Source organism: Glossina fuscipes, unplaced genomic scaffold (genome assembly GCF_014805625.2).
Source record: "Glossina fuscipes isolate IAEA_lab_2018 unplaced genomic scaffold, Yale_Gfus_2 27, whole genome shotgun sequence".
NCBI classification, from domain to species: domain Eukaryota; kingdom Metazoa; phylum Arthropoda; class Insecta; order Diptera; family Glossinidae; genus Glossina; species Glossina fuscipes.
In genome coordinates this window covers 6,964,112-6,978,348 of record NW_023998422.1, presented here as the reverse complement: position 1 = coordinate 6,978,348, position 14,237 = coordinate 6,964,112, and the positions used below count along the sequence as shown (strand labels likewise).

Sequence of the window (14,237 nt, the reverse complement as noted above, 5' to 3'; positions counted from 1 at the left end):
TTAATTAAGAACAATAATTACATCTATGTTTAGGTATTTTATTATATATATTTATATATATATATTTATATTTATATGCGTATTGTATGTTCTTCTCTAAACATTTGCTATTTATGTATGAATGTATCGATAAATAATTGAATTGAAAAATACAAAGGCATCTGTATTTAAATAAAAAGAAAAACAATTTATGAAATGTGTCGAAATAAAAGCTCGTTAAAAACATCATCAGAAGATTCTAATAGTTTCGTAAAATTTAACACAGTTAACCTAACTTTGCATCAGCCAATAGCAGCCAAGAGTTTTTATATAGAAAAAGTTCGGCTCAGCCTGGCAAATAAGTTATTTATTACGTCACATTCGGATATTCGCTCCTTTAGGGCATTTTTCAATAGTTATGGACGTTTCCTACGAAAATGAATCTAATCGAACCCAATTTTAAATTAATTTTTACTAAACATCATAGTTGGCAGACAAAATTTGGAATTTTTACTCATTTTTAGAATATTCCCAACTGTTCAAAATAGTGGGCTCGCTAGCTACACACATCAACTCGAAAACGAACAAAAATATGTAAGAAAGTAATAGTCGCAACCCTTAAGATCTCAGATCGACAATTACGAAACATTTTGTTAAATGTAAGTACGTTAGTCAGCGGCTAAGAACCGCCGTGTGTTCAACCTCTTTCTTTTTTAAGGTATTCAATGTCTCTTGAAAATATGTTGAATTTCAGGGCAATATCTGCCATCGATTATAAATTCAAATTTTTTCCTTACAGTGGGCGTGCTTGCGCTTGGCTGATGGTAACCAGCTAAGCTGATTCTATCCTGGAACTGGAGTTTTTTTCCACAATTTTTGCGACTATGCGACAAGCAGATAACACAGATATACGGAAGGAACAATATGAACTTGACTCAGGTTCTTACGATAATCGAGGAAGGTGTGAAGTAAAACATCTGCACATTTCAACGGCATCTTGCAACTAACTGAATAGAATTTATAAACTGTTGCGGCAATCCGCTTATAGATCCTATGTCCAAACATTAGACGAATAGGTGAGAACCGTTGCTGTCAGCATTTGCGAGTCCAAATCCCAGCACGATAAGTTTCGTTTGGTCGTAGGTTCCGTAAGCGTTCAATTGCTCATACACCCACTAGGCTTTCGGCCATCTCCCTATCTCTTTCTTTGTTCACTTCTTTACAGTCTTCACCGCGTTATCTGCGTAAGGGACACCACCGTCTGACTGACTGACCATATATGTAAAAAAAAAAAAAAATCAAAATAAATGCAAATTTCTACTTTCGCATACGTCTTCCATTTTTCTTTCCTATTTGGAAATATTTTTGTCCCTCTATCCATCTTATCACTTTCAGATGACAAAGCATTTTCTCTGTTATAACCGTTCGCTTTAAGCGAAGTATCCGCTCTTAAAATTTGCACGACTTAATTGGTATGAAAATTTTGGCTAGGATAGGGCAATTTGTGAAAACGTCTAATTACGATTGGATGGCACACTTTGGTACATGGACAATATTTCGCTTCAAAAAAATTTGTATTCAATTTAAAAAATTGTTGCGTAAAAGGGTTCAACGATCCCACGTCCCAAACTTAAATAAACAAAATACTTATGACTTGTGGCCGTTCGCGTGGACCAGAACGTAGAGCAAGACTTTCGAGATTCTCCTTTCAAATCAGAATTTTTTATAAATCCAAATGTATTGATAAACCATCCTTGATTATTTTTAGATTGTTTTAAACGTAAACATATCTCTTAACTCAGTGCTCTATTAAAGGGTGGGCTTCTCTTAAAATTTTCTTAGATTTTCGAGCGGGCACTCGGTCTTGAATTCCAACCGAGCTAAGTTCTTCATTGAGGTTCTGTGCTATACGGCAACAAAGGCAAATGTAACTTTCTTGTTTGTTAATAATAGAAGTAAGTTTCTTTTAAAAATACATTTTACCTAAATAAATTCAATGCATTTTTCACTAGAAAAGAAAGTACATTTACGTGTGTACGTACTACGATAGGGATAACGATTTTTCCAAATCAAAGTCCGGGAAAGTCTATCTTAGACTTTCGTTTCACATTTATTTTAGTTTGCGTTTGGGTTCATTTTGCGAAAATTCCTTTCATTTCCAACGCTTTTAGAGCAGCGAGATTACGTTCCGTTGTTTCGGAATCGTCACTTTTATGACTGGCAAAATGTTCACGCAAAGTTTTTACAGTTGGTAATCTTAAAGGACACAATTCGCATTGATAGACATTTTCACCTAAATGCACGCGATAATGCTTGATCAGTTCATTCGATTGACGATATTGTTTATCACAGTATTTACAACGATAGGGCTTTTCACCCGTATGAATGCGAGCATGGCGGCGTAATTTTGCAGCCGTATAGAAACTGAAATGTCATAGCAAAAAAAGGGACTAAAATCAAAATTATTTACATAAAAAAAAGCAATTCATACCTTTTGCCACAATATTCGCAAGTGAACGGTCTGTCATTGTTATGATACATTTTATGTTTCTTTAACATATACGGCATAGTAAAGCCCCGCCCGCAAACATCGCATACGTGGGATTTTGGTTTTGCTTGATGTACTTCGCTATGAGAAAACAAATCACTTCGGCAAGAGAATTTGCGAGGGCAATCGGGACATTGGTATTGTTTTTCATCTTTATGACGTAGTAAATGTTGCCGTAAAGTGCTTGAGGAACTAAATGATTTCCCGCATTCAGAACATAAGTAAGGTTTTATATCTAGATGAAAGTAAAGCCAATTTAATTAATGGTGAAATGCTCTTCATACACATAAATTACCGCTGTGAAGTAGCATATGTTCCTTAAAACTGTAAGGTTTCAATTCTGTAAATATAATATTAATTGTGCATAGCAACTATAAGAATAGTACATTTTCTTACCTTTCTTGCAAATATTGCACGTAACCCGTTTATCTTTACCAATATGGAAGACACGTCTATGTTTCTGTAGAGTATCTTTTGTTTTATAAAATTTGTTGCAAAATTCACATGCAAACTGTTGCGCTTTATTAGTTCCTTGATTAGCATCTATTGGCTTCATGTCAATGATCTTTCTATTCGTCTTATTCGCAGTTCTTAATTGGTATTGACTTTTATTCCTGAAAATTTCGTTAAATGCATTTACGGGGGCTTTATTAGCAAATCAACGTACTTATCCTTTTTATCATCGATACAATCGCTGTCATTGCTCAAGCTATCAATCGAATCGCTCCAAACGAAATCATCACTAAATTCGCTGCAAGTTTTTATATCCTCATCTTTAATATCACTAATACTGCTCATGCCATCAAAATCTTCATCTCTTAAATTGTCATCCATATTTATGACAATCTCATCGACTTCTTTCATGTCGATAGGTAAATCAGATTTAGCTAAAGGATCTTCTTGATCTTCTTGAACCAGGAATTTTTTATATTTTTGTTCAACTTTTAAACAAAGCTCTTGGAATTTATAAAAATCCATTAGTTTCAGGACACAATTTTCACAAATCGATTTTGGCAGTAAATCTTTATCAGATATACGGAGCCGTGGCAAGGTTTGTTTTATTAATTCTACTATCGAAACATCTTTTTCACCTGACGGCGCTTTATAAATTGAGTACATTTTTGAGTACACTTTTTTATTTTCAGCCGTTTCAGACATACATAAACGACACATTTTTTGCATTGCTACGGTGGTAGTCATTATTTTGGTTACTGACTAATTGCGGTAGGTATGTTTTAATTTATTTAATTTTATAAAATGTAAAAATTTGTACTTGGCGAAAAAAAATAGGGAAAGTTGATATACAAAAAAATGTCAATTTGTTTATGATAAGTTCTTATTATTTTGACAATCATTAATAAATGATCACAGATTTTCTAACTGAATTGCAGCAAACCACTTAATAGGAATGAGGGCAGTCAAGCAACCTACTATTACTGCAGAAAATTAAAAGCAGTGAAAGCGAAAGGCAATAATCATTGCCAATACGAAAAAATATTCTTAAACTACTTTGTTTGTAGCCCAACTTTTGTTTTTTTTTTTCTGTTGCTTGAATTAAAAAAAAGAACGTTTAGAGCGTCACCAAAATTGTCTGCGAAATTGGAAGTTGGAGAAAAGTGCTTTAAATGAAAAAATCTTTGCTGTTAATTCAGCCTACAGGGGGTTAAACTCATAAATTAAAACTTTCCGTTCATTCGAAGTTAGCTATTTTTCCTACACTTTTCAAAACATTTTAACTGACATTTTGCAACCGCTCGCGTGTAAAAATTTTCAAGAATTACGTATTACGCAAAGTTTTGATATAGGGCTCTTAAGTCTTCCATAATTAACAATTCATTTTATTATAATTACTTCCGTTTATCACGTTTTTTATGTTTAACTTTCTTATGATTATGATTTACTAAACGTATTTGCTGTATAAGCCATTGAACGCCTTCCTCGAGGCCGTCACCTGTTATAGCGCTGCTGGAACTGACATGCCATGGCTTGTCTGTTATTGATGATAGATCTAAGGCTAATTGGAAATGAAAAAATTATAAGATTGAAATCAAATTTAGTTCTTATAAAGGCTAACCGGCTGCGATGTTGACACAAGACAGAGAACTTTCACAATCGATTTTATTATTATAAAACAAGAGAGGAATGTTACGATGCAGCAGATCGGAATGTTGTAGCAAAATATTTAATTCTTCCTTTACAACGACTATAAAAATAAACGATAAGGCGATTAGAAATATCGTGATATATCTGATGGTAGCACAGCTGCTTCCACAATACCTACCCATTCTCATTTTGTCACTAGAATCAATCACGTAAATGATGCCTTGGCAATTTTTGAATTGATGCTGCCACAAATTACGATATTTCCAAGCTCCGGACATATCAATCATAGTAAATAAAACCCCTTGACCTAGAAGTAGAAATGGCTACTTTAGATATGAACTTTAGCTTTAGCGTAATAATACACAGCTTTTATGACTTACTATAAAATTCTTCGATATTAAAACCCACTGTCGGTATCGCAATATTTGAACCTGGTTCATGCGTTTTTTTCTTCAGATGATTAATAATAGTCGACTTGCCACTGTTATTAAGACCCACTACCAAAACAGTCATTTTCTCTTTGTTGATTTTGAGTAAATGTAGAAAATTATTAAACATTCCCATAGTGCTAGGAAGTTTATTCCGAGTATAATGAAATTGATAGTCTTCCTCTTATGTTACATTTGTAAACGATGGTGAACTTGTGTTTGATTGAAATTTTTTCTATTTGTTTTGCAAAACTTTACACAAGACTTTCAAAACCTTGAAATTGTTATAGCAACGAAGTGGAAAAACATAGTAAAACATCTACAAAAGTTTGCAAGTCATTACATGTACATGTAAAACAATATAGTTGTTCTCCTTTATAATAAGTTTTAACACTGCCATTAGCTTTTGAATGGAATTCGTAGCATATGCTGAACTTAAAAACATAATATTACGACGAAGAATATGCAATGTTTTGGTGAGTCCGAATTCTGCAGCAGATATTCATCGAAAAATTTCGGATACCCATTTTGGAGAAGATCACCGAATAATTTGAAAAACTATTTTCTATTGTCTAACTGGCATGTCTCCAGTTGAGGATATACTTTTCCTACTTCATACTCTTCGCCACCCGTGACATAGGGTCTTATAATAGCGAAAAGACTTGAGATAGACCCATCGATTTATTCAGAAACTCTTTTTGCATTAATCTTCGACAGTCTGTCCGTACGACTGTAGTCTTATGTTCCGCTTACAGGTCCCAATTTTTGAAATATATTTAAGAAATTTGTTGCACCGAATTTTTTTTTGCTTTTTTTTACCTGTTTTATCTCAAGGACGAATATTATGGAAAGTGGTGCGGATTTGGCCACTTTTCCGACTACGTGCGCTATTTTGAAAAGTCATATGAATAGAAGTATGAAAGTAATGGTGGGCCCCGTCCCGCTATAATGTTACCATTTGTTTTGTATTGGATTGAAAAAAAAAGCAAAAAAAAAAGAAGATTGGAATGAAAAACGACTCTTAAGTAAGAACCTCTGGTTACGTCATTATTTGTAAATTGCTTATAAGTTTTAAAAATTGAGTAGGACGACATTTGATGTAATGAGGACATTTCTCTTTACGGGAACATCCTTTTTCCTTTTCTTACAAGGTCTTCAACCCCGAAAGCTTCTTAGCGTTATTGCTATAACTTAAGTTAAGTTAAATAACATTCTGCTGTCAAAACGTTTATTATTATTCACCAAATGACGTAAGAATTCTAAAGCAGGAAAACTAAGTACTCATCGTCACCTGACTAATTACACTAAAAAAAAGCACATTAGAATAGCTCGGTAATAAATCATACTTGACTGTTTTCATGAATAATAAATATTCTAATATATCTTTGCAATGGCCATTATAATGGGACTCTTCAAATAGTTTACTTTGTCATTACTAAAGAAAACCACTAATTACTATTGCAGTGGTACGTGGAGTCTAAAAGTGTCTTTCAAATACTAACTCTTGATTGAATCGACGCCCTGACTATTTTATAAGAGAAATGAAAACGGAAATCTTTGCTTTTATGCGTATCTTAAAATGTTTACGTATTCGAAATCACATAAACCTTTAGAATAAAGAGCTCTGCATATAAAGTAATCAATTACGTATGCAAGTGATTAGAATAAAAAACACAATTGAAACTTTTTATTGCTTTGCTATTTTAATTTTTATTGCTCGTTTTCTAGAAAATGCTACTGCCACCCATATCCAATCAATTTTACGTTAAATAATCAAAAAACAAAAAAAAAAAGCCAAAATAATAATAATAATAACAACAAAAAAAACCTGTTGCTTTCCAATTGCATTAAAAAGCAACATCAATAACAAAGAACGAACGACCTTGAGATGTTAAATATGTACTTGTACATAACGCAACACATACACATATATGTATGCGCCTATATTTATATATATATATATATATATATTTTTTTTTTTTTTTGAGCACCAAATTACACCGAACACATACTATGTTAGAATGCTTTTTTTTTGTTAAGAAAAATAATCGAATAACACCAATCACCGAAAAAAAAGTTAAAAACCAAATAACATATTATTTAATACCTTGTTATTTAATGCACTAGCCACCAAAATACAAACAAACAATCATGTTAATGTGTCGCCCTCTCTCTTTCTCTCTCTCTCTCTCTCTGTTGCCCCTTTTCTTATATTAAAACATTGATATTATTTTTTGTGTTCTTGGCAGCAGCACTACTGGTGTAATGTTGTTGCATCGACATATTACTGTTATGATGTTGTTGTTGTATTTGTTTTTTCAAAGGCATATCCAGCATCTCCCAAACTTTTCTCATATCCTGTACAAGCTGATTCATCATATCAATGTTATGGAATGGTGTAGGAGCCAAACGTAATTTTTCTTCACCACGAGCTACCGTCGGGTAATTAATTGCCTGTATATAGTGGCCAAAGGTGAACATTAGTAGATCCGATATTTTGGAAGTTTTCAAGGGATCGCCTATACGTATGGGTATAATGTGGCTAGGTGTGTCCTCAACTGGAAAACCTGACAAAGAAAAAGAGATTTTTATCAAATATACATAAAAGAAATGTATTCGCGTCAAGGTCTACCTCAGTTGTCAAATACTTTTCTAAACACTGTGAGCCAATAGAAGGCTTTATAATTCTACCCTTGGAACCTTGTGTCACAACAGAGTCAGAACAATTTAATTTTAAACATGATTTTAATTCTGTAGATTCTGATCAAATTTCAAGTCAAATCTTGGATTTTTCGAGGTCACTTCGATTTTCTATTCATTGTCAGTAAACGAATGTAATCCGTTTTGGGGTTTATTAGATGGTTGTGCCAAGTCTGTATTCCATCCGTTTTGACATAACTGTCACATTTGGCCCTAACTGGACGTTCCACAGAAGCTATTTTACGGTCTTACACATTTTATATACCGTACTTCTTTTTTTTATTTACCTTCTCTTTTTAGCAGATTACGTAAATAGCAGACATTTCTACGGTGCAGAGCACGAAGCTCTTGACCTTCTTGGGAAGCCAGAATTTCCACAGACTCCAAAGCGCCGCAACACACCGTCGGTGGTAAAGATGTTGTAAATATAAAACCAGCAGCATAGGAACGTATCATATCAATCAAATTTGACGAACCGGCAATATAACCGCCAATGTTCCCATAAGCTTTTCCCAATGTGCCCGAAATGATATCCATTTTATGCATAACACCGTCTCGTTCGCCTATACCAGCACCATGTTCTCCATATAAGCCTACCGCGTGGACTTCGTCCACGAAAGTTATGGCTCCATAAAGATGAGCCACATCGCACAGTTCCTCTAAAGGACAAATATCACCAGTCATTGAATGTACAGTTTCAAATGCTACAATTTTCGGCGCCCTCTTATCTAACTTGCAAATCATACTTTCAAGGTGTTCGACATCGTTATGACGGAATATATGCTTTTTAACACCGCTATTACGTATTCCTTGGATCATAGACGCATGGTTGCCTGAATCCGAAAATATATGACAATCAGGTAAAAGTCTGGCCAAAGTGAATAGAGTCGAGTCATTAGCCACAAAACAAGAAGTGAAAAGTAAAGCTGCTTCCTTTTCGTGTAATTTCGCTAAGCGCGCTTCTAACATCTCATGATGTAGAGAGTTACCCGAAATGTTGCGAGTGCCACCCGCACCAGAACCATGACGCTCCAAAGCATCGGCCACTGCCTTTTTAACTCGAGGATGGGCGGACATACCCAAATAATCGTTAGCACACCATACCGTTATAGGCCTTTCCTCCCGAGTCGAATATTCCAGAGCGTGAGGAAACAAGCCCGAACCAGCTAGGCGGTTTACCTTCTTGAAAACGCGATAGGAATGATCTTGTTTCTTCTTCATAATTTGATCATGGAAAAAGTTTTCATAGCCGAATTGTTCATTAGCCTTGGCGGCTACAGTTTCTACTGTTGTCGGTGTCGGCGTAGGCTCTTCCTTGACTTCTTGGACAACTTCTTTCATTTTTGTCAGCTCCTCATCCACTTTGGTACTAATGTTGGAAGTAGCGTACGGGCGAGCAATGTCAATATTAATTGCTGGCAACTCGACTTGGCCCATTTCATTTGTCAAAACAGCTTGACCATTATTCCTTAGTACTGGACAAAAACGGCCGTAGGCCTGATACAAATTTTCGCCATAATTGCGTACGAAATTGGCTCCCAGACGTGTCAAGAAAGGGCAAGGCATTTTCTCTTTTTCTTATTTGTTTGCTTTCAAATAATAGAAAATCTTTATGTATAAATTTTCTCCACGTCACAATGATTTTTTAAATTGCGTAATGCAGAGTTAGCAGCTAACCAAGTACAAAAACTTTCAAATTAAAATAAAATAGCTGAGAGCTTAGAGAGCACACAAACAACACAAACGATATAAACAGCTGATTTTAAACATACCTGCCACCTGCCAGCTCTGCCAGACCTACCATATCTACATTTTTTGTTTCAAATTTGAAAAGAAAAGATGTTCTTCAAGTTTTAAATTGCCAATATTTGAATGTTTCTGATTGTTCTTAACCTTCGTCTTTCTAATTAACATAAATATCAAATAAATTATAACAATAATTTATGACACTTTATACAATGTAATTTTCATAATTTAATTAAATTTAAAAAAATAATTTGGCGGAAAATTAACAAGACATTAACCAAACAAAATTAATCAAAAGAAATAATAAAGTAAATAACTAATAAGAATTATGTACCAAAACTAAGCTCAAACAAAGAACTCTGTATTCACATTGGGCTTCTTTTTTTTTTACGCTTCCCAGCGAATTTCCACTTGTTGAATTGCCGAACAGAAGGAGAATTAAATTTATTATTTATTAACTTACGCCGCTCATTTCACTTTTTCGTTAGTTTTAAAATGTTGGTTACGTTTTTTTCAATGTTTTTAATTTTCTTACGGCTTGGCCTTTTCCTATTATTTTTACAGCCTTCAAAATCTCCGCGCCATACATGCGGTTAAGAACAACCAACCTATACCAAAAGGAAAGAAGAACAAGCAACCTATACCAAAAAAATAAACGTTTGATTTTGTCAAATTTATATATATATTTATTTATACCTAGTGAACGTCATTTCTTGGGTGTTCGCTGTTCGGTTTGAGACTCCAGCATCGTTATTGCCGTTTTCACTTTCTTCTTTCTGCAGTTAAGGTGAGCACATATGTCGATTTTTTGCAACTTGTTTCATTTGTCGTGCCCGGATTGGATGAGAAAATGCACGAAACATTTCCTATTTAGAAGATATATACCCTAAGTTCCAAATAATTGTAATTTTTCAATAGTGTCGCCAAATAACTACCGCAATACAAAAAAAACCAATTGGTGAACTCGTTCAACTTGAGCCATGAGCAAGAATACTGAGCAAAGAATAAGATTGAACCCCGTTATCTCATTTAAAACTTTTGACCAATTGAAAAATGCATAGTGTTTTATCCCCTAACCACCATCAAAATATATATGCTTACCAAAGCTACCTAAGAATTCATTCTTAAAAATCTTGTCTGGAACTGAATCACTGGTAAAAGAGTGTAAAGTTTCTATGTATTGCCTTGTCTTGACAGACTAAAAAATGCTTGAGAAATTGAATGTAGTTTTTTTACCTGCTCTTAATTATCAAAATGTTAGTAATTTATTGGAACAGGCGTTTCAAATATTATAAATTTTGTTTAAAAATGATTTTGCTTTCTTATATATTTGATTTCAGAGGAACACAACAATGGTCTAAATAATTATCATTAATTATCATTGCACAACTAGCTCCCGATCCAAAGCAGACATTTCACGTATAAGAAAAATAGCCTGCTTTCAGATCGGGAGCTCATGTACAAATGTGATCTGCGAATTCTGAACAGTTATACATAATTTAAATATAGTTAATGACAACCGATTTTTGATTAAATTAATTCGTGTTCCTCACAACTTGTGAACGTTTACTCCTCCTCAATGACTTGTTGAACTTGCTGCTCGTGGTGTTGATTTTGTTGTTGTTGATGTTGCTGCTGTTGTTGTTTATGATGATGGTGCTGATTGCGTTGATTACGTTGACGTTGACTGCGATTATCACGTCGTTGACCGCCCCAGTTTCCACCGCCTTGATTATTCTGATTGCGATTATAACCACGATCGCGATTGCCCATATTACCGCGTTGAAAGAAGTTGCCCTGTTTCATGTCAAATATTTTCTCATTCACATCCACCAAATTTGTAACTTTGTCAACAAATTGCATAGCCAGGGCCTGTAGGCGCGACGGTTCTGAACGATGCATGACCACCGTTTCGGTTGGATCATCCAAACTTGCCATTAATTCTTCATTTATTATCATTTTACTGATAAGCGAGTGAACCTTTTGCACGGGAAGCTCATACATCTGCGACAACGATGGAATACTTAAAGAAGTGTATACATTAGAATAAGTGAATAGATGAGTACGCAATGATTCTTCTTTTATAAATTTAACAAGCATTTCACGAACGCGATCAGATTCGTAGAAGAGATCCCAGACTTTCACATTCATCTTTTTATTAATTATGAAATTCACGCAAGCTTGCCAATTTCCGCAACGCATAGCTTTTGCAGCTGCCACAACATGTTCACGCATAGATTCTGGCGGCCCTACAAGAGATTGACGTTCCGAGGAACGTAGTTGCTGATAAAATGTTTTGCTAATCATACGGCGGCGGGCATCAAATTCATGTGCTGCTATATAAGGAATTTCAATAAGCATTGCCGAAACAAGGTAAACACACTCGAGAAGCTCCAAGTTAATATGCATATGGAAAGGCATTTGGCGTTGTTTTTCGATTTTCTCTTGCTCGGCCGAACGTTCATGTTGACGTTGAGGTAATAAACCTTGAGCTAATAACTCTTTTGGCTTGCCTGTAACCATTAGATCTACCAAACAATGATGGGCATCTTTGATGTTTTCTTGCCGGAAAGCGCACAAGCCCAGATTCGCCATCATGCGATTATAGAGAATGCGAGTAGATGGATCTGCGGCATCTATGTTATCTTGTAAATGCGACATAAGCACTAAATCGCGTGCTTGAAACCAGTTATCATGCAAAGCATGATGATAAATGTGAGCCAAAATTGCCCGAGTGCGAATACGATCTGTGTCATCTTTCGCATATATGAACTTACAGAGGCGATCCATTACCTCAACGGAAGTTGTAACAGTGGGTGGCAGTTCATCACGCTTGCGTTTCAAAACATTTGGATCAAATTTATAATAAAGATGTTCGATTTTGCGTAAATAAATGCGACAACGCTCGTTTTTGTTTCCAACGCGTTCAAAGTATTCAAGCACACTTTCAATAATGCGAGTGACAGTGACTTCATCTTTAAGACGAACAACGTAGTCATTAGAATGGGGATCGCACTCCTTCAAGAGCTTAGTAAATTCATCGTCCAAGCGTTCGACAGCAGCCAGCGGACAGCCGCGTATAAAATAGATTGGATTTACGAATTCCTCATTCTCTTCGGATATATTCTCACTCATATGAATATCATCATTTGCAAGTAATAGCTTCATCATGCTTTGCATGACGTCAAGAAGTTTGGCCCAGTGCTCCAATTTCATTGGTTCGGATATTTTCTGATTGTAATCGAAAATAGATGAAATTATGCTGAAGTGAATTTTCACAGAAACCGCCACACTTAACGAATGTTTGTTGGCTATCTCACGCAATTCATAAAGCATATTTATTTGCATACGGCGATCAGTACGCTTTTTGCCGCGGGCAGATATAATTTCATTGAGTTTTGATAGCACGAGAGGAGCATCGATTTCAGCGTCTTTCTCGAACATCTCTGCCTTTTCAATGATCGGACCTTTAGAAACGATTTCCCATCCTCCGTCTTCGTCGGCATCTTCCTCGGCCCGTTTGCGACGTATTTTGGCTTCCTTAACACGCTTTTCCTTTTTGCGCTCTTCTCGGTCATCTTTCTCCTCTTTTCCAGTCGTTGGTCTTTTCAAGAAGCGATCACGTATGTTCACGTACTGGTTATCATCGTCTGATGATTCAGACTCAGATTCCGAATCCGATCCCCAATCAACGGAATCATCATCGTCATCCTCATCTTGATCCTGATCTTGTTTTGTGGCAGCAGCTTTAACAGGCTTTTGCTCACTTGGTAGCTGTTTAATATCACGGCAAGCGTCATCAGATGTTTGGTCATCTTTATCATTATCAGAATCGTAGGTTACCGGTTCCTCCTCTTCCGCATCACTTTCCTGGTCAGGATTTTGACGGAATCGACCTAATTCTTCTTCAAAATCTTTTATGTACTTGCGTACTTTTTGACGCAGCGCACCTAATGATTTTGAATTATTTTTTGATAGATTTTTACGACCCTCTCGATCCTCCCATACCTCATTAATGAAATCCTCTAATTCGGCCAGACAACGGATATAGAACCTCGGCGTTATGCCATTTTCCTCTTTAGATATAACTGGCAGCGCTTTTTGATAGGCACGAGTTAAATCTTCAAAACTTGTCAGGATACTAGACATATCCTTAATTTTCTTATGATTTCGAATATTTTTTATTAACGCTGTTAAATTTTCATATCGTTTCTCCTTAGTTGACCGAACCACGCGCTTAACCTCTTCTTCCTCATCGCTGAATTGATAAGCTGCAGCCTTAGCATAAGTTGGTGCTTGAACTTCTTCCTCTCCAGACTCAGATTCTGAATTAGAACCGGTAGCAAAAAAACGCGACATGATGAGTTAATTCCCTTTTTTTATATAAAAAAACTCTATTCCTGACACGCACGTAAAATTATATTTCTGAAAGGAGTGTTACCATACAACATAAAAGAGGCAGTTTACTTTGATAGATGTTTTGTGATGTTACCACATTAGAATTAAACCATAATATTTTAAAACAACCACCAAAAAGAAAATCAATTCAAAGAAAATATCATCTAAAATTATGAAATAAAATTTCAAAGAGAAAAAAAAAGAAGAAAACGCCGTGATGTTTTATTAAATTATTAAAATAATTCTCAGATGTAAAACTATATGAAAATCATAAACGATTTCAAAATTAACCCCTCAATGACAAATCAACCGCTTTTGACTGACACCTGCAGCAG

At 35.2% G+C, this 14,237-nt stretch overlaps 4 protein-coding genes across 4 annotated transcripts; all 4 read right to left on the bottom strand.

Moving 5' to 3' along the window:
* Nucleotides 1-453: 453 nt before the first annotated feature.
* LOC119636038 (zinc finger protein 90-like) lies at nucleotides 454-3,753 on the bottom strand. The gene is made up of 5 exons (XM_038031117.1): nucleotides 3,195-3,753; nucleotides 2,924-3,141; nucleotides 2,823-2,867; nucleotides 2,471-2,762; nucleotides 454-2,403 (listed from the first exon to the last, which is right to left on the bottom strand). Exons 1-5 carry the CDS (start codon nucleotides 3,725-3,727, stop codon nucleotides 2,112-2,114), a joined length of 1,380 nt encoding a protein of 459 aa, XP_037887045.1. The 5' UTR covers nucleotides 3,728-3,753; the 3' UTR covers nucleotides 454-2,111.
* Nucleotides 3,754-4,220: 467 nt separating this feature from the next.
* Nucleotides 4,221-5,924, bottom strand: LOC119636039 (ADP-ribosylation factor-like protein 6). Its single transcript, XM_038031118.1, has 4 exons — nucleotides 5,011-5,924; nucleotides 4,809-4,937; nucleotides 4,602-4,730; nucleotides 4,221-4,541 (listed from the first exon to the last, which is right to left on the bottom strand). The coding sequence occupies exons 1-4, from the start codon at nucleotides 5,192-5,194 to the stop codon at nucleotides 4,375-4,377; spliced, it is 609 nt and encodes a 202-aa protein (XP_037887046.1). The 5' UTR covers nucleotides 5,195-5,924; the 3' UTR covers nucleotides 4,221-4,374.
* Nucleotides 5,925-6,738: 814 nt separating this feature from the next.
* Nucleotides 6,739-9,467, bottom strand: LOC119636037 (5-aminolevulinate synthase, erythroid-specific, mitochondrial). Its single transcript, XM_038031116.1, has 2 exons — nucleotides 8,046-9,467; nucleotides 6,739-7,625 (listed from the first exon to the last, which is right to left on the bottom strand). Exons 1-2 carry the CDS (start codon nucleotides 9,322-9,324, stop codon nucleotides 7,267-7,269), a joined length of 1,638 nt encoding a protein of 545 aa, XP_037887044.1. The 5' UTR covers nucleotides 9,325-9,467; the 3' UTR covers nucleotides 6,739-7,266.
* A 1,277-nt stretch (nucleotides 9,468-10,744) lies between these two features.
* On the bottom strand, nucleotides 10,745-13,900 carry LOC119636034 (eukaryotic translation initiation factor 3 subunit C). Its single transcript, XM_038031111.1, has one exon. It carries the CDS (start codon nucleotides 13,861-13,863, stop codon nucleotides 11,071-11,073), a length of 2,793 nt encoding a protein of 930 aa, XP_037887039.1. The 5' UTR covers nucleotides 13,864-13,900; the 3' UTR covers nucleotides 10,745-11,070.
* Nucleotides 13,901-14,237: the final 337 nt, after the last annotated feature.